The sequence below is a fragment of the Fusarium oxysporum genome, chromosome 3, assembly GCF_000149955.1.
Source record: "Fusarium oxysporum f. sp. lycopersici 4287 chromosome 3, whole genome shotgun sequence".
NCBI classification, from domain to species: domain Eukaryota; kingdom Fungi; phylum Ascomycota; class Sordariomycetes; order Hypocreales; family Nectriaceae; genus Fusarium; species Fusarium oxysporum.
In genome coordinates this window covers 3,068,040-3,088,402 of record NC_030988.1, presented here as the reverse complement: position 1 = coordinate 3,088,402, position 20,363 = coordinate 3,068,040, and the positions used below count along the sequence as shown (strand labels likewise).

Sequence of the window (20,363 nt, the reverse complement as noted above, 5' to 3'; positions counted from 1 at the left end):
AAAATGTAACGCTCACACCAAAAGCTTACTAGTCCAGAATAGGAAAATGTAACGCTCAACGGCATTCTATTCTCCGACGGCCCTCGAGGTCGTTCATTCCAACCCTCGTAATACAACCGCAACGTAGATGTGAGGCGAAAAAAATGTATTTTCAAGTTATCCAAGCACACAGGTACCCAATTAAGCTATACGAGACCAGAATTTTGTGCTGTGGTCTGGAAATTGTAAGCGTTGATCGCCTACTAGATTTTCGAAAACCCGAATTGCACGGGCCAACTTACTGGCGAAACCTAACCAATGATCTTACTGACTTCCATCGACACCCCGGTCAATTTCAACCACATCAAAACCAATCCAACATATTTCAAATTAATCGCAAGGCCTCAATCCGGCTTCAAATAAGCTAATATGTGGGAAAAATACTCGCCTTGTCCTAATGAATTGATGCATACCGGTTTGGGCCATTTTACTCACTGGAATGTCTACGACTCTGCCCCCCCTACTTTTTCTACGGCCTAGCCCCCCGAGCTTCAATAGCGCGGTTTAGATTTGTATGGTGCTTTCTACGACTTAGCCCGGCTGAGTCGTTGCTGACTTGTGGTTAGGTAGCAGCTGCATAGGAGGGAAGCGCAACATATTATCATTCCATCACTTACTATCCAAGCCTAAGGGCTCTTGACCTTGTTGAGCATTAATTGCGACCTCATTTCCTCCCAGAGCGATTCGTAACCCTCCATTTTCGCAACAACACCAATTGTAATATCATCAGCGCTATCAGCGACTCGCGCTCCCGCATCAATCAGTAGTTTCAGTAACTCCAGTGCCAAGTGATCTGAATGTCCAGTGTCGACTCTGTCGGGGTCAGGATAGTCTATCGACCGGCGCAGTGCCTTTAGAGGGAGTGACAGACTCGTCTCTATGTAGTTGTCCCTGACCGCTGAATAATTGGGGTCGGCGCCATAACCAAGCAATATACGGGCAACTTCGATTCCCTCACTGCGGGTGCAGAACTTGAGACAAACATGTAACGGTGTACCTCTGACTGTTGCGTCAAACTTGCTGAAAGCAACTTGGTGAACGTCTGCTCCAGTTTGAAGTAGGGCTGCTACTCTTATCGGATCCTGCTGTTCCACAGCCGCATGCAGTGCTGAGCGACCAAAGTTATCGACACAATGCGGATAGGCACCATGGTCCAGTAACCTCTCTACCAAGTGTGTGTTGCCCCGACTAGCGGCTTCATAGATAAGCGTACGACCTGACCTCGTCTCATAGTTGATAGTATCAGTGTGTCGGAGGACTTGAAGATAGCGGGTTTCCTCATTATCTATGGAATTATCGGGGGAAATGAGGAAACCACGTCGGCAGAAATAATGTGTTGGCTCGGGATAATTGCTCGCATAAGTTCGAAGACAGCGCATGATCTCCCAACTACCTGCAACGTCGCAATACAGCAATGCAAGTTGGAAGCAATCCAACCCATCTTCCGTTACCTGATAAGGGTTGGCTCCAAGCTTGAGCAGGGTATCAATGACTTCAATGGTAGCTGCCCTCTGCACGCAAAACTGCAGGGGCGTTTCCCCTGTCCAATAATCAACTCCGTTAATATCAGCTCCGGCGTGAAGGAAGTAATCAAGTAGAGAAGCCCATTCCTCCAGTAAGAGCGGCTGCGATTGGTAATACGCCATCGCTCGATCTTGCACTCGGGGTGGTGAGGCTGAAGCAAGTCTTTCCGACATGGTACAAAGTTTGTGTATATAGTCAGTCTTGTCTACATCCACATCATTAGTATCTCACATGACTGTAGCCGGGTTCAATCATTCTTACCAATCAAGTGACTAATATTCTCGGGCTTCTTAATGTGTTTCAATAGCTCGGCTGCAAGATCCCAGTTGTTACTCGACAAAGCCAATGACAACGGCGTTTGCCTTGACGACTTTTTTCCATCTTCCCACTGGCAGACAGAATATAAGGAGCTGGGGCTTGAGAGTTTAAGGACAAGCTTCATACAATCGTCTCGTTTTTGCTTCAAGGATTGGGCTTCGTCAGGTGTGAAACCCTTCCAGTCTTCGAAGTAATTCCAATGAGCCATCCAGTGCAACGGTAACTGGCCACTTTTGTTTGGAGATTCTATGCTTAACCCAGCCGTACACAACATTTCGACAACCGTAGCATTAAATGTCCGCAAAGCGAAATGCATGAGAGTGTTTCCATCCGTGTCTTTGATGGATGTTGATGCTCCTCTGGCTATCAATAGCTTGTACAGATCGAGTCCTTTGTCTTCGCCAGAAACGAGCATGAGAACCATGATTGGTGTTTTTTGACATTTGTCTCGAACGTTAATGTCAATATTGTCAACATCCAACAGGAAGTTGATTGACTCTTCGCGTTGGTAGATGCATGCTATGTGTAGAGGTGTTTGCCCATCTCTTTCCGGATCTCCCCTTCTTCGGCCATGATTGACATCAGCCCCAAGCTTGATCAGGGTAGACATACCCTCAACCCAACCTGATAATGCCGCTTCGTAAAGAAGAGCAAGGCCATCAATTCCAGAAGGTTTCACGAGTTTAAGATCAAACACCAGCTTGATGATAGGGAGGTTCTGTGACCTCGTAGCGTGAATCATCAGGTCATCCACAAACTCGAGGAAATCAACACCCGGCTTTCCCCATCCGTATTCACGGTCTGGTCTTGATCTTCTGCCGTAGTCAGCCTTGAGGTCTCGTCCAAAGGGTCCATAGAGAAATGGATCAACCGTGTAATAGCCGCTGTTCCGTTCGCGAGGCTTATTGGTCCTCTCACCAAAGCTCTGCTTCAGGGCGTCGAAGATGGCGGAAAACATTTCGATGTCTGTACCTTTGGAGTAGAATTCGAAAGGGCTTTGGTTTGCCTCATATGTCAAGGCACGAGCTCTTGAAATCGTCAAGTCTTCTAATGAGGAGAGTGAGGTTACGCTTGACGACTTTCCATACTGTCCAAAACGGGTTTTGACCTTTAAAAGCCGCTTGATGATTTCGGTTTGACCCGCGCATATCGCCCAGTGTAGGGGAGTAAGTCCTTTGATGTCGCACCGAAATGGAGCTATGTCATACCGCAACAGCATTTCAATGATATCAGCGTGGCCCTTGAAAGCTGCCCAGAATGTTGGCGTCCATCCTGCAAGATCGGGAACATCAGGACTGGCTCCTGATCTGAGAAGGATTCCAACCATGTTGTTGTGACCCATTGACACAGCCCAGTGCAAAGGTGTCCATCCGTGGGAGTCAGTCTTATTTAGATCTTGCGTCTTAGTGCTCGAAATTCCAGGCTGTGTGTCGTCTAATGTGTTGACAACATACTTGTCAAACCCCCAAAATGCGGCAACGTGGAGAGCAAGTACATTTCTGGGACTAGAGTCGAATACAGATTCGGAGACGGAAGTATCGAGATGAGTTTTGAAGTTCAAAAGTTGCCAAGAGCTTTCCCGAAGGACATCGTCCTCTAGAAACTTCGAAAGCTGGTCGAAGCATTCTCCTTCAACTTCTTGAGCATGGTAGCCATAGAAGCTCGCTGCATAGTGTAAGAAAGGCTGCTTCTGACAACGTTCAATGATCTCTTCGTGGGATGTACAGCGACCCCGGCGCATCCCATTTGTTGACATGTACGAGATACAACTACGAACAATTGTCAGATTGGGGTGTTTGTCCATTCCTTCTGGTCGGGTTTGGAGGAACCCTCGCGCAGTCGAGTGCACGAGCTGCACAATACTTTCTGGCCCTGAAACGACAAGTAGACCAAGGCAGGATGAGATGATTGTTTTAGAAGCTTGAAGATCCTCAGGACCAATTTCGAGCATGCCTTCCTCGATAGCGAGGCCATGCTGCAGTTCAGCTATTCGTAGAGGCTTCTTGACATGACAAATTAAATTCAATGATCGCAAGGCGAGGTCCCTTAGACCAGGGGTTTGCTTGATTATACGGTCAAATGTGCCTAGGTACGCCTCGTCATAATTGGCGGGCAATGAGACCAAGGCTTTTCGTATTTCCTTGATGGTGAGTAGGCTGGTTATATGATCCATGATGAGTCGAGCAAGTAGGAACCTATTAAACCTATCAGTCTCTCGGCATACAATACTTGCGAATTGAACTTACGATCCGGCCGTCTTCTTCTCAATCGCAGACACAAGATCTGACTTTAGTTCTTTTCCAATTAACTCAACATCAACTTCACCGTGCTTCAATCGATGATTAACGTAAAGATCCAAGTCTTGACTTGTGGCGGAAACCTCCACACTTGGCTTCTTCTCAAAATGCTTCCTAATCTTTGGCAGATCGCGAGCTGTTGCGAAAATCCTTACTCCAAGCTCCTGCAATGTCGACAGGATGTTGAAAAACTTCGGAAGATACAGGCACTCGTCAATTCCATCAAGGATTATACAAGTGGTCATTGTTTTAGCAATCGCCGCAAGAACATCGATTAAATCGGTCATCATTAGATCCTGGGGCCTCTTCTCATACAGGGCCAATGCCTCTTTAGGTATGATAGGACAGCCGCGAAGTGCTTGGGCTATCAGGTTGCGGAGGACGTTGCTCAACGACTCTTTGGGTCTGTTGCTGCTGAAGAAGTGTGAGGCGATGGCTGTACCAGGTAAATTACCAGACTTGATATTTTGGAGAACGAGTGCACTGTTATTAGTCAACTTAGTATCATGAAGTCGCCAACTCAGTCATCACCAATGGGTAGAATTCTTACGACAATACTGTTTTCCCAGCACCAGCTACATTTTATTCAGTATGCAGAATGCTAGACAAGGATGAGAAACTCACGTTGTCCATATACCCAAACGACGGGCGTTGAGCCAGTACGCCAAGAACGATAGATATGGCCTGATAGAAACTTTTCCCATGTGGAGGGACAGTAATCCTCCAGGTGAGAGGTTGAAAGCTCACTTGCAGCATCCGACTGATACCAGGCAATGATTTCCTTTGTTTCAGTACCTATGGATATATATCATCGTACCTTATCTCCTAGGTTGGATGTGGAATCTGTGGAAAGGACTTACTGTGCCTGAAGTTTTGCAGTTCTTTGTTCGTGGCGATTGCAATGGTTCTTTATAAACCATTAGCTGATATACATTTACCAGTTGAGTAACCTACAAACTATCGGCTTGCAAGGTAGATGAGAAAATGCCATTGTAGCGATGCAGCATGTTGACTTTGTCCTGCAACTCCGATTCCGACAGCGGCCAAGCCAGAGCGGCTAACTTGGCTTTGATTCCGCCATATGACACTTTTCTCTCCAGCTTTGCTCTTAGTTGTTCTACTTCCTGTTTGCAGTCGTTCAACGCCTTTTCGAGAATCTGGCTATTCTGGCTGTTTATCTTCTTAGACTGAACAAGGTCGTCGATCTGTAAAAGGACTGAGGTGAGCGTCGCAAGCTCCCCAATGTAGGAGGTCAATGATTTAGGCGCTCCTCGAACGCTGGCGATGTAAGTATAGCTGAGCTTGGTCACTTCTATCGCTAGACTTAGGAGGCCCGCGGCGCCGGATGCGATACCGAGGGCTTCGGCCATTTTGCTTCTGCCGTTGTACTCACGGTTGAGTTGAAGTTTTGGCTGCCTCTTGGTGATGAGCAGCTGCGAGGGGTTTTATCTCAGCTGAAAAGGTTGTCTCACTTCCACGGAACCAAAATTGCCGTTGGCGTATTTGAAGACCTCTTACTGGCCACAGTTACACACGTAATCAGCCTCGATAAAAATAGCTAATGGCTTAGGTCTTGTCATAGCGAATGGGCCATGTTATTTCAAACCAGAGCCGAAAAAGATATTGTTTACACTCCCTTTTTTCCCCTGCTTTTTAAAGTAACTGTAACTGTTGTAATTGGCACACCTACTATAATGATTGCTGCGAATATTGCGACGTAATATATATGTTCTAGTCCGTGCACGCTAGACATCCCTCCGATTTCCCCAGAATTGCATCGTAATACATTCTTTTCGTCCGTGTACGCTTTTAGGGTTCGCGGAGTTATGGTGGAACCCAAACTCAAGAATTATCAGCAAACGCATTAAGTTTCAGCCAGCGATAAAATTTGTATGGGAAATTTAGTGCCGCCAGCAAGACATACGCCGCGCGACGAACGTTTGCCGACAATTAGCATTTCGGGCGCCATAATAGCTACAGTAAATTTAAAACATACGACAGCCAATGATTGCCCATTTGGCTCCCCTCACTGCCATGCCGCAATTGTCCTCTCGCACCACTAAGTGACTCGCCGAGCCGCTTTTGAGTTGCTCGCCCGCACTTACCAGTCCGTCACAAGTGCCACCGAACGCCCGATGGCCTTGTGCTTCCATCGCTGCGTAGTAAGCTGCCAGCCATCGAGCCCTATGTGGCCAGTCTGTGCTGAGGGGCTTTTATGGCTGCAGCCGGTCAAGCAAGCCGTTTTGGGGGGGTTAACAGGGTTTCCGTCAAAACCGAAAACGGCCATAAACCAAGGCTATTTTCTCTTTCCTCGGAGAAGGAATAAACCCTGTGACCCCCTTCAGTGGCCATAACACCCACTACACGACAGTCATGCTTTTGGAACGGGCTAAATGGCACTAGAGCAATGCTACAAATTTGAGCGAGATTATCTAAAGCAAGGCCGTTTTTAGCATCTTTTTTTTTTTTTTTTTCCGGAGAAACAACAGGCATCTAGGCCGGGTTGAATTTGATCATCTCCTTATACACCCGCCAAGGGTCACCGGTCGGTTCGTACGCAACTGTCTCGATCGAACTGGAACAGCGCTAGGGGCGGGGTATCGTTATGGGGTTGGTCAAACCGACGATAATAGCGAGCGCTCAACTCAGTGGCAATCTGACTGTCGTGTTGGGCAGAGGAGCTCGTTCCGGAAAATACGAAAAGAATACAGAGTACAATACTAGGAATTCAGAAAGCGCTGGAATTGGGAGGACAGAGGCAGCATTGCTTCCCATGAGAAAAAAGGCGTTGCGGCTGAGCTGAGGGGGTGCATTAGGCACCCCGCGCAACAAACAGACGCGACGAGGCCCAAGCGCATTTGTGGCTTGGTGTTTGTTTCGCATCTTTGTCCCGCCCATGCAACGAAGTGAGTCACCGCGCTAAATGCATGTTTTCATCTTCAGGCTTGCTTCATTTTTAGTTTTTGATTTTCTGTTTCCCAAATGCAATCATATGCTTAGCGCCCCATTAGACCCATTAAAAGGATTGGCTCCATATATCTCAATGCATTAACAAAGCCGATCGCGCTAAGACGGCGATGATTAGGTGGCTGGGGTCAGCTGAATCGTTACATGCAATCTTAACCCATACCTTCATCCTTGGTTGCGGTTAGTCAGGCAAACTTACCCGCCGCTATTTCTACGTAGGGCTGGAAGCAAAGAACCAATCAGGCTCAGAAGAGCCCGCTCTGGGAGCTGCGGCTGTTACATCGTCTTCTATCGTGTGAAAGTGTAATGACCCAATCAAGACGCGTAACGTTCCTTTTCACCAAGTAGGCGATTTTACGGCAAAACGCCGAGGAAATTTGTAGTCGCCTGGGTTGGCACGGACAGAAATCAGACAATGCGGCGCGATTTAGTTCAACCTTTGTACAGTAGGCATTCTATCTCACGTCGGGATAATGGTTGGAATGCGGGTTATATCTGACTCGTTGGACTGGCTGGTTGGTTCTTGCCTATATTATACTTTTCTACATTCCCTGCTAAATATACTACATAATACACTCATAATATGATCTAAATCTGACTGGATTTAAATATATTGGATCCCTCTGAACTAGAAACTTAACTATGTTGGTTAATCTACTTTTAATGTATTATGGCTTAGATTGGTAACCTTACTGCAAATCGGTATTCCCATACTATCCCCTACCCCAAATGGCTGCTTGTCTCTCCTCAATCTAATGTACCGAAATGCACGGTCCATGCAGCCTGGCCAATCACATAACACAATCTCAATCTCGATAACCACATCAAAAAAAAAATCACCAAACTTCAAACTTATCGCAACACTGTAATTTGGATTTATATTAATTCATACTTTGGAAAAATACATACCTGAATGTTGCCTTTTAATACATACTACTTTGGGCTATTTTACTTGCCGGGTTCCTTTACATGTTGCCCCCCTCGTTTTCAATCAATGTTGCCCCCTATGGTTCAATAGCGCCATTTCATTTTGTATGTATTTTTCAATCATGTAGCCCCCAACATGAATGCTGAATGGTTGATAGGCCACGAACGGCGCTGAAGTAGACAAGTAGGCATGAGCCAGCTCTCCCATATTCAAAGTCTTCAGTAGCCATATCGTAACAGAGACGAAGTATAGCGTCGCCAAGAGGATCCTCATGTGCGACCTCTTGATCACGAGTACTTGGATTTGTACTTGACTTCTCGTCCAAAACCTCATCTTCTTCAGCAAGCGAATCGAATCCCTCTCCGTCCTCTTCATCATCTGTACAATCATAATCACTCTCGTCTTCGGATTCGCTAAGATCGTCCTCGTCGTGATGTGGCGATGTAGCACCCTGGGCCGCCAATGGTTGCAGGCCCCATACTGGGTCGTACCAGAGCTGTTCCAGCATTTCTCGTTGACGCTGAGACAGTTCTTGTCCTAGTATCGACCGTGCCATTGACGGGGATAGGCCCAAGACTCGAAACCAGAAGCAAGCACAACGCTTGAACTCGTTTCTATACTGACGCTCGGAGGTCGGCCTCATGACGAGCTCGAAAGGCGCCTTGTAGGGACGATCGGGAAACCTGCCTCGAAGCCACCTCCGCACGCTGACATCCGTGTACCTCACCGTCTCTTCACATCGATCAAATAGACGATCAAGAGCCGCTACAATCGAGACAAGCTTACATTCGTTCTTGACTGAACTGTATAACTCCTGGCCGTTGTGAACCCCGAGCCAGAGAGGTTGACTGTGTATCAAAGGTAGTTCCGAGAGTGTAACTAGTATATCACGGCGTCCTTGGCCAAGGGTCTCATCCCAACGGGTGCGGCGCATCCAGTTTGTCAACAACTCTTTTTTCGGTACGCCCTCACTTGCAAGAGGGACGCTCGGTTGCTTTGCCAGAAGTTCAGGCTCTTCTAGGAGCATTTCCTGGGCAAAGTTCTTGATCGAGTCAGGCGCTGCTTGTAGAAACAGGCGGCTTGCTGAAGTCCCCTTCTGCATCTGTCGATCGCTTGTATGCACAACCCAGGATCGGAGAATGTCATTCGCTTTCCAGCTCTGGAAGGTCAGGTTGTCTTCGATATGATCCCGAAGCCATTGCTTTCCTCTTGCACCTGTTCTGGCGATTTCATTTCTATGCGACTTCTTCAGATGCCGCGACTGCACTTCATAACTTCCGGATCGTACATTGCAGTATTTACAAATGGAACCGCTCTGTAACGCCAGATATGGGTGTAGCGTAGACCCATCAGGGCATGGAGGGAGGGTGTCGGGGTCAACAAGGCGCAGAGACTGAACAAGGGAGTTGATATTACGGCGCTCTGACTTGGGAACGCCGTGTTTCTCCCCAAGATGGCGTCCAACGCGATCATCATTAGTCTTCAAAGCATACCCACAGCGCTTGCAGATGATGACTAAATGTGAAAAGTCATAATGCAGATCCAGGGTTTCTAGTCTTTGCAACTGCCTCGTTGTGATTCTGTGCGTAACCGGAGAAGCCCCTGAAGGTTGAGAAGACATGATCTGGAATGTTGAGGTAGGAAAACTATGCCAAGAGAAAGAAAGGATTATGGCAGACGTTACTCTGCAACACACGCTTGCGAACATTCATCGATCCCTACTAGGGTGGCACAGACCACTGCGATGGGAACGGGCCCCGTTACGCGTTTGTGTAAACATGACCGATTTAGGAACGGGGCCCGTTCCCGATGTCAAAGAGGGGGTAGAGATCTTCGGGCTCTGATTGGTGCAAAACCGGGAACGGGCCCCGTTCCCGACAAGAATACTTGAGTAGAATGTCCAACGCGGTCTAACAGACCTCATCGCCAGATTGTTGTGAGAAATCTGAAGCACGATAGGAGAGAATTTAGAAAAGTCTTTAACCTAAAGGAATAACGTACACGATAAGAGAGTGGCACAAACAAGCGAGTGGCACAGCATACTGTGCAGCTAGAAACAACTTACCCTATACGAATTTACTTCTTAAATAAAATAGCTAAAAATTTAGAAAATTTATTTCTAAAGATAGTATAGCTAGCTTAGTGAAGAGATATTTTTATAGAACTTTTAATTATTTTATTTTATATAGAAAACCTTAAAATACAGTGTATTTTACAGTGTATTTATACTTTAAGGTTTATAGCTATAAAAAATTCTTTTAAAATTCTAAAAAAATTAATTTACCTTATTTTAGAACATATATATAAGTTATTAAAATCTTAGCTATTTTAAGCCTAATTTGAATGTTTAAGAATTATTTAAAAACCTGCCTTTAAGGTGAAAAGTGGGGTGTGCCACTCGCTTGTCTGTGCCACTCGCTTGTCTGTGCCACTCGCTTGTCTGTGCCACTCGATTGTCTGTGCCACTCGCTTATTGTATACGTTAGTTAATCTGGAAGATAAAAGGTGGCGGCACGGATGACTCGGACTTACAATTATCCGAGTGATAGGATTTACTTAGTAATGTGATTATAGTGTTAGTTGACTTAAATAAGGCTAACGTACATGATAAGCGAGTGCCACAGACAAAGCGAGTGCAACACTTGAAATTTCTTAGTGTTTTCACCTTAAGCTAACATAAATCTCTAAAATCAAAGAAAAATGTCCATTTGTTCAAAACTTGGAAATAAGCGTTATGATACAAGAAATATCTACTACATATTTTCTTAGACTTTTAAAAAGGCTATTTATAATCTTATTAAAGAAAATCTTATTCACACTGTGGATTCGGGGTTCTTCTAACCTTTCATGCCGTATCAATTTTTTTAAAAATGTATGAGAAATACTATGATATAGCTCTACCCTTTAAATGATTCAATTATACTTCTTAGCCAGATAATAATTAAATAACCTATCTTTAGAAAACTTGAGGTTTACTCTTTTAGCAGCACAGTATAAGTGTTGCACTCGCTTGTCTGTGGCACTCGCTTATCATGTACGTTAACTAAATGGTTTAATAAATAAATAAATAATAGCTCCTCGATAAACCGAACCTACCATCATAATCTCAAGGTCAAATTTCATACCTATGCATTTTTTCACGTCTTTCCTATCATCATTGAGGCATATACTGAATTTCGTCGGTTCCCCCAGATTTAGATTGTCGGTTACCCCATGTCATGCTAGCGCCTTTTCATTTCCCACCAAAAAAAGTTTGTCGGTTACCAAGCGACGCGGGGCATAGTTGTCAGTGTTCCAAGAGACATAGACCACCAACACCCTGAAGCCTAGTCCTCTAAGATTTTCAGACTCGAGTATATCAGCATGTACGACCTTGTCGTAGTTGGTCATGGCATTGCCGGCCTCGCCGCCGCAGTATCTGTCAAACATTACGTGTATTCGGTTCATTGATGTGAATTGGTGTATTCATCTTGTGTTCTGTTGAAATCTACCCCTTAGAGGTTTTACCATTTCGGCTGTAATCTTAAAGTATCCCTGCTTGCACGTGAGACCCCAGCACCTGTTCAACACACCCCCCCAGACTGGCCATCGTGGCTCAGTCTGTGCAGTCCGTATTCCTATTGTCAGGTTGGCCATCCTTCCGATCCCTTATTCGGCTCATCCATCAAGCTGTTCCTCTGCTCTGACAAAGTCCTCCGCAGTGAGCTCCTTGAACCTTCTCTCTTGAATCTTATCGTTAATATCCACTAGGCCAACCTGCATGACGAACTTCTGGAACTGCTGAGCGGGTAATGCCTTCGTGAGGCCGTCCGCAATCATCTCGGTGGTGGGAGTATGCCGGACCGAGATCCGGTTAGCGAGTGCTTCCTGGCGTAGCCAGTGGTTATGGATGTCGACGTGTCGAAGTTTGGTCTGCAGGAGCGCCACGTCGGAATTAATAAGCCGAATGGTCTGCGCGTTATCGCACTGAATGATGATGCTTCTGTTGTCAAGGGTCACGCCGAGCTCGGTGATTAATCTGGAGATGAACATGGACTCCTTCGCAGCCTGCGCAAGTGCCAGCAACTCCGCCTCTGTTGTAGAGGTAGTCACGGTGTCCTGCTTGTTGGCGCGCCATCCAATAGTCCCTCCAAATAGCTTCATCACGTAGGCTTGCGAGCTCTTCCGATCGATTGTGTTGTCGGCAAAGGAAGCGTCACTGTACACATCAAAAGTGTCTGTTCCGCCGAGTTGTAGTGCAAGTGCCCTGGTGTTTTGCAGATACCGGAATAGGTGGTCCAAGGCCTCATGGTGATCATCGCTCGGGTTCATGTTGAATCGACAAAGTCGAGAAACAGCAAAGGCAATATCGGGTCGAGTGATTACTGCCAGGTAGAGCACTGATCCGGTCTTGCGTTGATACTGCTGTATTGACGCTGTTGATGCGCGCTCTTCGTTCGGAAGAAGTTCTTTCGTGGTCATTGGAGTGAGGGAAGGCTTTCCCCCTTGAATCCTAAAATGACTAGTGATCTTATCCACGAATGACGATTGCGACAGCCAAATCAGACGTTGGTTTCGGTCGCGAATAATCTCAATTCCAAGAAACCACTGTAGCATATCTCCTCCAGAGAGTTGGTACTTTTCTCGAAGCTTGCCTATCGTCCATTCGACCGATCTTTGATTGGTCTTCTCGTAGGCAACAATGAGGTCGTCCACATAGAAGAATATCAATATTCCTCCTTTCGAGAGACAGCATGGCTCGTGAGGTACAGACTTGAACCCAATGTTCGTAAGGGTGGTGGTTAGTTCCTTTTGCCAAAGTAATGGTGACTGGCGCAAGCCGTATAGTGCTTTCTGAAGTTTGAGGATCAGGCCAGGCTTCCGGTAGCCTCCGGGCATCCGCATATAGACGTCCTGTTTCAGTTCAGCATTGACAAAGGCGTTGACGACATCATACTGGAGAAGTTCTAAATCAAAGCGAGCAGCTATAGCCATGAGTGTTCGGAAAGATCTGCCGGCAAGTGTGGATGCATAGGTATCCTCGTGTGTCGACTTGGCCTGTTGATCGCCTCGTACAACGAGCCGGGCCTTGCACTTGGTGAACCATCCGTGCTTGTCGAACTTGTATACATAAACCCACATGCAGTCCAGGAGTTCCTTGCCTGCGGCTTCTTCTCTCTGAACCTCACGCCAGGAGCGCATTTCTTTATGGCTTTCAAGATGAGTCTTTTCTGCCTCGCGGAATAGGTCACCTAGTGGATGGTTCTTGAGGTCTTTATGCCTTTTTGGCAATATTGGCATGTCTCGCCGGTGTATTCGGCGTTGGCCGTCACCTAAATCTGTCAGCTTTGCAGATTGTGTTTTGCGATTGGGAGAATCCATCAGCTTAGTAGATTCCCCTCGACTTCCCGTAAACTGAGGTTCTCCGCTATCAGGGTGGCAGCTGGCCGAGCTCGCCTGCTTCTCGAGCTTCCGCTTACTCACCACCTTGCCATTCCAGGTCCCTTTCACAGATGCGAGTCGACCGGCATTAAATGCGGCCTCCCAGTAACTGCTCGGAGTTGAAATGACTCGAGGGGCTCCATTTGCGCCGTCTCGTCCCGGGGAAGTGCCAGCGCTAGGTGGGACATGCACCATCTTGGCAGCTCGTAACTGAGGGGGGTTTTCCCCCTCCTTCCTCACGGGAGGTTCTCTGATAGTAGCGACCAGAAGGGCAGCAGGCCGTAGAGGGCAAGTCTCCGGGGTCAGGTAGGGAGTGAATCGAGCGGTCGTGTAGGGGTGATCAGTCCCGTCAGGCTCTTCTCGATTGCGATCTCCTACGACTAGTGTCCTGCCAGTCTCACCCTGCGTAATCGTGAGATCACGTTCAAACCCTCTATGTGGATAACTTGCAGCCTCCCGCTCAAACGCTAGTCCTTCAGGCAAGGCGCTTAATTCCTCGTCTTCTTCTTGGGTAGAAGCATCCAGATTGATGCTAGATCCCTGTGGGACCTCTGCATCAGTGAGATGCTGAATAAGTTCTTCCTCGTTTAGTTCTTTTAAATCATCCTTGAGGTGTTGGACATCCCCAGAGAACGTCTCCTTCTCGTTGAAGATCACGTCTCTAGTGGAGATGACCTTGTTGGTCAACGGATTCCAGACCCTGTAGATGTTTGTCGAGTTATACCCGACCAGGTATCCTATCCACCCTCGGGGATTGAGTCGTTGTCGCCGATTCTTCTTTTTCAAAGCATCGGTCGTCATCGCAAAGGCTTTACAGCCATACACGCGTAGGTGTGTTTGATCGGGCTTACGCTCCGTGACAACCACGCCGTCCCTAAAGGCAAAGTAAGTGTAGAAACGCTCATATGGCGTCTTCCAATTGTAGATATACTTGGGTGTCCTATTGTATAGGTATACGGCAGCGCGCCAGATCTCAACCCAAAGGAACGAAGGCAGCTTTGCTCCAGCTCTCATTGCACGAGCTTTCTCCTTGATCACACCCCCCGAGCGCTCTGCGCCGCCATTTTGACTTTGGGCATATGGCGCGGAGGGCTCTAGGCGCATCCCGTTTTTGATACTGAGGAAGTCACTTACCTGGTGACTATCCGGGATCTCGTTATCACACTCGATGACTTCGGGCCTACACTGGAGTTGTCGCTCTAGTGTTCTGAGTAGATGCTCAAGTGCACCGATAAGCGTTGGTGCAGTTCGATCGGGAAGATAATAGTCCCAGATATAGCCAGAGTAACGGTCGGTGACCAGCATAGCTGAAGTGTAGCCTGGATCCCCACTCATGTCGTGGAAATCAATAGCGAGTCGGATTCCAGCCTTCTCGGGTGGAACTCGTCTTTGTCGACGGACTTGGCGCTTCACCTTCGCCATTCCACAAGCATCACACTCAACCGTGGAGATCCCTCTGATCTTCACCCCCCGACATTGGCCCACGAGGTGCTTGAGTGCTTCAGGCCCTGGGTGTCCAAGTCGAAGGTGCCAAAAGGTTTCGTCTCCACTGCGAGGAGGGCGTTTAGTCCACGAATCATACTGTTTCCGTTTGGCTAGGAATGCCGCTGCCGTTGTTGATTTGTCGATATACTCCAGTACGTACTGGTCGAAATGATCCGTCAATGTGCAGAGGATTGAATCATCTTTCCTGCGGATTTGGTTGTTATTCCCTTTGGTATCCCAGTAGTAGCCCCTTTTCCGCAACTGGCGGTATGACACAATATTGCATGCAAAGTTTACGCAATGAGCTACATCTCGCAATCTGAGAAGAGAGGGTCCTTGAGGTCCTTGAACGCGAATATCCACGTTCCCGTACCCGTGAATGGCCACTGGTGACTCCCCTGCGTAGACGAAGTCTCCAGACGGTGCCGGTCGGTAGTTGAGGAACCTGCACACTTCATTGAAGATATGGATTGTCGATCCAGAGTCAAGGATGGCAGAATGTCTGAGAGGGTAGGGGGCACAGTTGAAGGCTGCGATAAAGTTATGCGTCACTAGGTAGGTTGCCTTGACGTGTGCCATACCCCGCCCAAGTCACTCGTCCTGAGTGGTTCTGTCTCTACTTTTGGACAATCGTTTGACTTCCTCCACCAAACCAGTATCGTTCTTGAGACGGTCATTTATTAATCGTTGTATCGCTTGGTTGGGCTCCCATCCTTCGGCTTTCTGGGCTGGGAATAAGTACCAGCAGCCTTTCCAGTCATGGAAACCTAAACATCCTCGACAAGTAGGGCCATCCGGGTTCGGATTGACGGTCGTCTCTGCTCGTTTTCGTTTTGTTGATACTCCTCTTCCGCCGCCTCGTGCTCTACGCCCACGGCCTTGGCCTCGCGTATCTCGATGTGCATAGGATGTTTCGTCCGTCGCCCAATCTGAGGCGTCTCCTTGGACTTCAATAGTGTCATTATCGCGGTCTGTGATTGCAGGTCTGTCGTTCCTGGATGCAGCGCCGTATGTGGCTGCGAATGCGCCTCTCTTGATTCCTGACGGCCTTCCGCTAGCGTTGGCCATTTTGGCTTCGTATCGAATGTCGGCAGCGACCTCTCGATAGTTGAGGGAATTATTGAGGATTTGAGGACGTCGGTGTTGTCGGAAAGTAGATGCCCAGCTGGGGAGAACATGGTACATTGCTCGGTTCAGGTCTTCCGCCCAGCATTGCGCGTCGAGGGCATCAGGGACTTTCTTGCTGATCGCTTCGGCCATCGTCGTCTCCCACTCCGTGACCCACTCGTTGAGTTTGTTGATCTTCGGGGCTGTATGTACGGCTTTGTGGTACTTGTCGCGCGCTTCGGGTCGAAGGCGTTCGTTGTATCCCACTCCAGATCTTCGTAGCTCCCGATACACTATCTATCGGTCTGCCGTAACGCAGGATGTTTCTGATACGTGGCCGAGACCGTCTTGAGGACAAACTCGACCAGCTTCTGCTCCTGTTTCTTCGTCTCTCTATACGCCGTTTCTTTCAGAGAGTAGATCCTGATATCATGCTCGTATTCCGCTCTTCCTTCAGACGTCAACTCTCCGATTCGCCGGGGCGGTACGTAATCTGAGCCGGGCGTCATTGTGCCACTATCGGGATCGTCCGGATCTGCTTGTCTGGGGTAGTCTCGGATTTCTGGAAGTTCTGGTCGCTGAGGCCATCGGATGCGATCGGTCGGATCAATATACTGCCACAGGTCGTAGGCGTGCGCCAGTTTCTTGAATTCGTTGGACCAGGAGTCCCAATCCTCCGGAGACGCGTAGCTAATGATCCTCTCGGCGTGTTTGGCCGACATGGTGATAGAATGAACCGAAGGTCGTATGCATTTGGGTGCGCGGGTCGCTGAGATGCAATTGAGACTCTTAATTGTCAGACATTACGTGTATTCGGTTCATTGATGTGAATTGGTGTATTCATCTTGTGTTCTGTTGAAATCTACCCCTTAGAGGTTTTACCATTTCGGCTGTAATCTTAAAGTATCCCTGCTTGCACGTGAGACCCCAGCACCTGTTCAACACTTATTGGATAAAAGTGGGTCTGTTGAGTAGAGCGACTTTTTCTGATTTTAATGATGTATATTATGTAATCATAGAAGTAGAAGTACTGATGTTATTACTTAGTTCCCCTAGTGGGAATAAAGAGGTCTATACCGGTAATATCGAGAACCAGTCCGGCTGAACATGTTCATTTTCGTCTGTCCGGGCCTGAGGCGACGCAATTCCGATTGCATCTGGCACCGCAAGGTTCCGCCAGTAGTCTGCCATATTCTTTAGGCTGAGCCCAGACCTTGCATCTTCGCTGGAGATTTCTTTTTCTTGTTGTTGGCAATCGCATAAACGCCGCCAAGTTCTTTCTAAGAAACCCTTTGCCAAGTAGAGATCCGACTCGGAAGAAGTATCGGCGTCGTTGATGCCCATCTCGCTTTCAGCATCCGAGACATCCGACTTAGAGCTGAGGTCTGTTTCGAAAGCGTCTTCTGATTGATACTCGACGTCAGACAGCAATCCATCGCCAGCGTCCTCTTCTTCGACAGCTACGTTTCCATCTTGCCGTATCCCATCCCAGTCGCTTTTAGCTGCGTCGTGTGCAACTAGGTTAGGAGAGGCACTTCTATCAGGCAAGCCTGATATGCTTTCTCCCTCTGAGGAGCCCGATATGGTAGAGTTGTGCAACTTTAAATTCAGAATTCCACATATGTCATCTTCTCTGGTAGAGTGGCGCTGATCACCACGTGGTCCCATCACGGGTGATCTCAATACCCCCTCTGCTAACGGGCTGGGCGAAATTGAGTCCACCTCGAATGTTCTGTTTGGCCCAATGCTAGTGAGTGATGTCTCAGTTCCATATGGCCAACTAGCGACGTTCACGAGTACTTCAGGATAGTTTGTGGACTGTTGGTGGCGTTGCGGCGAGGATGAAGGTGACAAAGCATCTACTGGTTATGGAGCATAGCTTGAAATCGAATATGTCCATGCACCAAGGGGTTCCGAAGCTGCCGTCTAGCGCGTTTAGCAATGGCATCTTGCCTTGCTTTTGCCTCTACTGTATCGTACTTTCGAGGTCGCCCGCGCTTCCTGGGTGCCTCGGACATAGTAACCAAAACGCGGTATGACGGTGATTGACTTAACCCGTCTTGAGGTTCCTACAGATTAAGATTATACTATAAAAGACATAACACGTGCACAGATCTAATGCAGGTAGCCCAGCGACGTGCACGGACCAAGTTCGGCACTTTTTGTTGTATTTCGTCGAATTACCGCCACGACTGCGTACAGTAGGAGCCTGATTCGCATGTCCTGTTTTATTTCCTTCTAATAAAATTTTGTTCTCTAAATATCCCGCCATCCCTGGCCCAAAATCTCCCTACGATCGCTTGTTTTAGCATATCCACGATCTTCATATGGCCTCCGCCTGCCGCCGCCTGGAGCGCTGTTCGGCCACCATACTCCGCCGGCGCCGCATTGACGTCCGCGTTCGCCACGAGTAGCTTAGCTACTATCTCGAAGTGGCCGCCCCCTGCCGCCGCCTGGAGCGCCGTTCGGCCATACACCGCCGCCCCCTCTGCATTGACGTCTGCGTTTGCCGCGAGCAGTTTGTCTACTATCTCGACGTGGCCGCTGCCTGCTGCCGCCTGGAGCGCCGTTCGGCCATCGTCCGTCGCCGGCGCTGCATTGACTTCCGCGTTCGCTGCGAGCAGCTTGTCCACTATCTCAACGTGGCCGCCCCCTGCCGCCGCCTGAAGCGCCGCTCGGCCACTATGCTTCGCCGGCGCTGCATTGACGTCCGCGTTCGCTGCGAGCAGCTTGTCCACTATCTCAACGTGGCCGCCCCCTGCCGCCGCCTGGAGCGCCGTTCGGGCATTCGCCGCCGGCGCTGCATTGACTTCCGCGTTCGCTGCGAGCAGCTTGTCCACTATCTCAACGTGGCCGCCCCCTGCCGCCGCCTGGAGCGCCGTTTGGCCACCATACTTTACCGCCCCCACTGCATTGACGTCCGCATTCGCCGCCAGCAGCTTGTTCACTATCTCAACGTGGCCGCCCCCTGCCGCCGCCTGGAGCGCTGTTTGGCCACCATACTTTACCGCCCCCTCTGCGTTGACGTCCGCATTCGCCACGAGCAGCTTGGCCACTGTGTCGACGTGGCCGCCCTCTGCCGCCGCCTGGAGCGCCGTTCGACCAGCTGGCAGTCCGTCGTTCTCCCTCGTGTTCACGTTTGCCCCAACTGTCAACAGCGTCTCAACTGCTGTAGAAAACCCGTTCCGAGCTGCAGCATGCCAGAGTGTGTTTCTGAACTCCCTTGCGGCAGCACCCTGTTCTTTACCTAGGATATTTCTCCCCAGGCATGAACTAACCCACTTCTCTAGCAAGTAAACGACCGGTTTGTCGGTCAATTTATCAATGAGCCGGGAACGGATACGAACGACTCCTGCATCTTGATGGCAGCCGTCTATGTGATGTGTGAGATACTGCAAGGCATATTTTGCCAGTGGCCATTCGTCCAGGTATTGGGCATAGCGTTCGAAGTGCTCCGAAGTCCAAAATCCGACATGCGGCAGCGCCGCCACTGGAGTGGCATTTGCGGCACAAAGCATGAGATACCGGATACAAGTCATAGATATGCAAATGTGGGCATCTCTGTCGCACATCTGGAACTTGGAGTGCGCCACATCTCCGTTGGAATCGAGGAAGAACTCGCGGACAGTTTGGTGCATAACTTGAACTGTCCCATTCCCTACAGGTTGGTTAGTTTGAGGGCTGAGGAGTTGGGGTATGTTTATGCCAGTACCATGACGTCCCTTGATTTCTAAGAAGTTGCCTCCGCAGGAAACGATACGTTGCTCGGATGGAATACGTTTCCGAAAAGAATCATTGGACGGAGTGAATTGTGTGTCAGGATTGTTCGGAATGCCAAGAGCATGGAGGAGTTCGTCCACTGCAAGAGGACGTTTCGCGAAGAGGACGAATCGGAAAATTTTTACATCACCAACGAGATCTGACTTGCCCTCCAGCATTTTCTCGAGCATGTGTTTGTAGAAGTCTTCCAGCTGGGTTGGAAGCTGTTTGAGGAGTCCAAAGATCTCTTCCTCAGAAAAGCCGTCCCCGTAAGACTTCACCAATTGCTCTCCAACTAGTTTTACCCATAGGAATACCCCTTGAGCATTTTCAATGATGTATTCCGCTGCTTGAGCAAGGATATGGGTAAGATTGAGACCATCTAAAAAGGAATGAGCGAAGCTAGAAATATCTCGCTTTGTCTCGTCTTGCAACCTTATGAAATTAAGACGCGACGGGCTTATGCGGAGATCCAGCTCTCCCACCGGCCGACTTGCAACGAATACCTTCGCAATGCA

The 20,363-nt window shown here is 48.6% G+C and overlaps 4 protein-coding genes across 4 annotated transcripts; all 4 read right to left on the bottom strand.

The window, feature by feature from the left end:
* Window positions 1–665: 665 nt before the first annotated feature.
* FOXG_19331 (uncharacterized protein) lies at window positions 666–5,548 on the bottom strand (the record flags this gene model as incomplete). Its single annotated transcript, XM_018399544.1, has 7 exons — window positions 666–1,768; window positions 1,825–4,076; window positions 4,128–4,661; window positions 4,729–4,753; window positions 4,803–4,973; window positions 5,039–5,085; window positions 5,133–5,548. 7 exons carry the CDS (start codon window positions 5,546–5,548, stop codon window positions 666–668), a joined length of 4,548 nt encoding a protein of 1,515 aa, XP_018242618.1.
* Window positions 5,549–8,188: 2,640 nt separating this feature from the next.
* FOXG_06631 (uncharacterized protein) lies at window positions 8,189–9,694 on the bottom strand (the record flags this gene model as incomplete). The annotated part of the gene is made up of 1 exon (XM_018385320.1): window positions 8,189–9,694. One exon carries the CDS (start codon window positions 9,692–9,694, stop codon window positions 8,189–8,191), a length of 1,506 nt encoding a protein of 501 aa, XP_018242617.1.
* A 7,463-nt stretch (window positions 9,695–17,157) lies between these two features.
* On the bottom strand, window positions 17,158–17,754 carry FOXG_19330 (uncharacterized protein; the record flags this gene model as incomplete). Its single annotated transcript, XM_018399543.1, has 1 exon — window positions 17,158–17,754. One exon carries the CDS (start codon window positions 17,752–17,754, stop codon window positions 17,158–17,160), a length of 597 nt encoding a protein of 198 aa, XP_018242616.1.
* A 560-nt stretch (window positions 17,755–18,314) lies between these two features.
* FOXG_06630 (uncharacterized protein) lies at window positions 18,315–20,024 on the bottom strand (the record flags this gene model as incomplete). The annotated part of the gene is made up of 2 exons (XM_018385319.1): window positions 18,315–19,322; window positions 19,365–20,024. 2 exons carry the CDS (start codon window positions 20,022–20,024, stop codon window positions 18,315–18,317), a joined length of 1,668 nt encoding a protein of 555 aa, XP_018242615.1.
* Window positions 20,025–20,363: the final 339 nt, after the last annotated feature.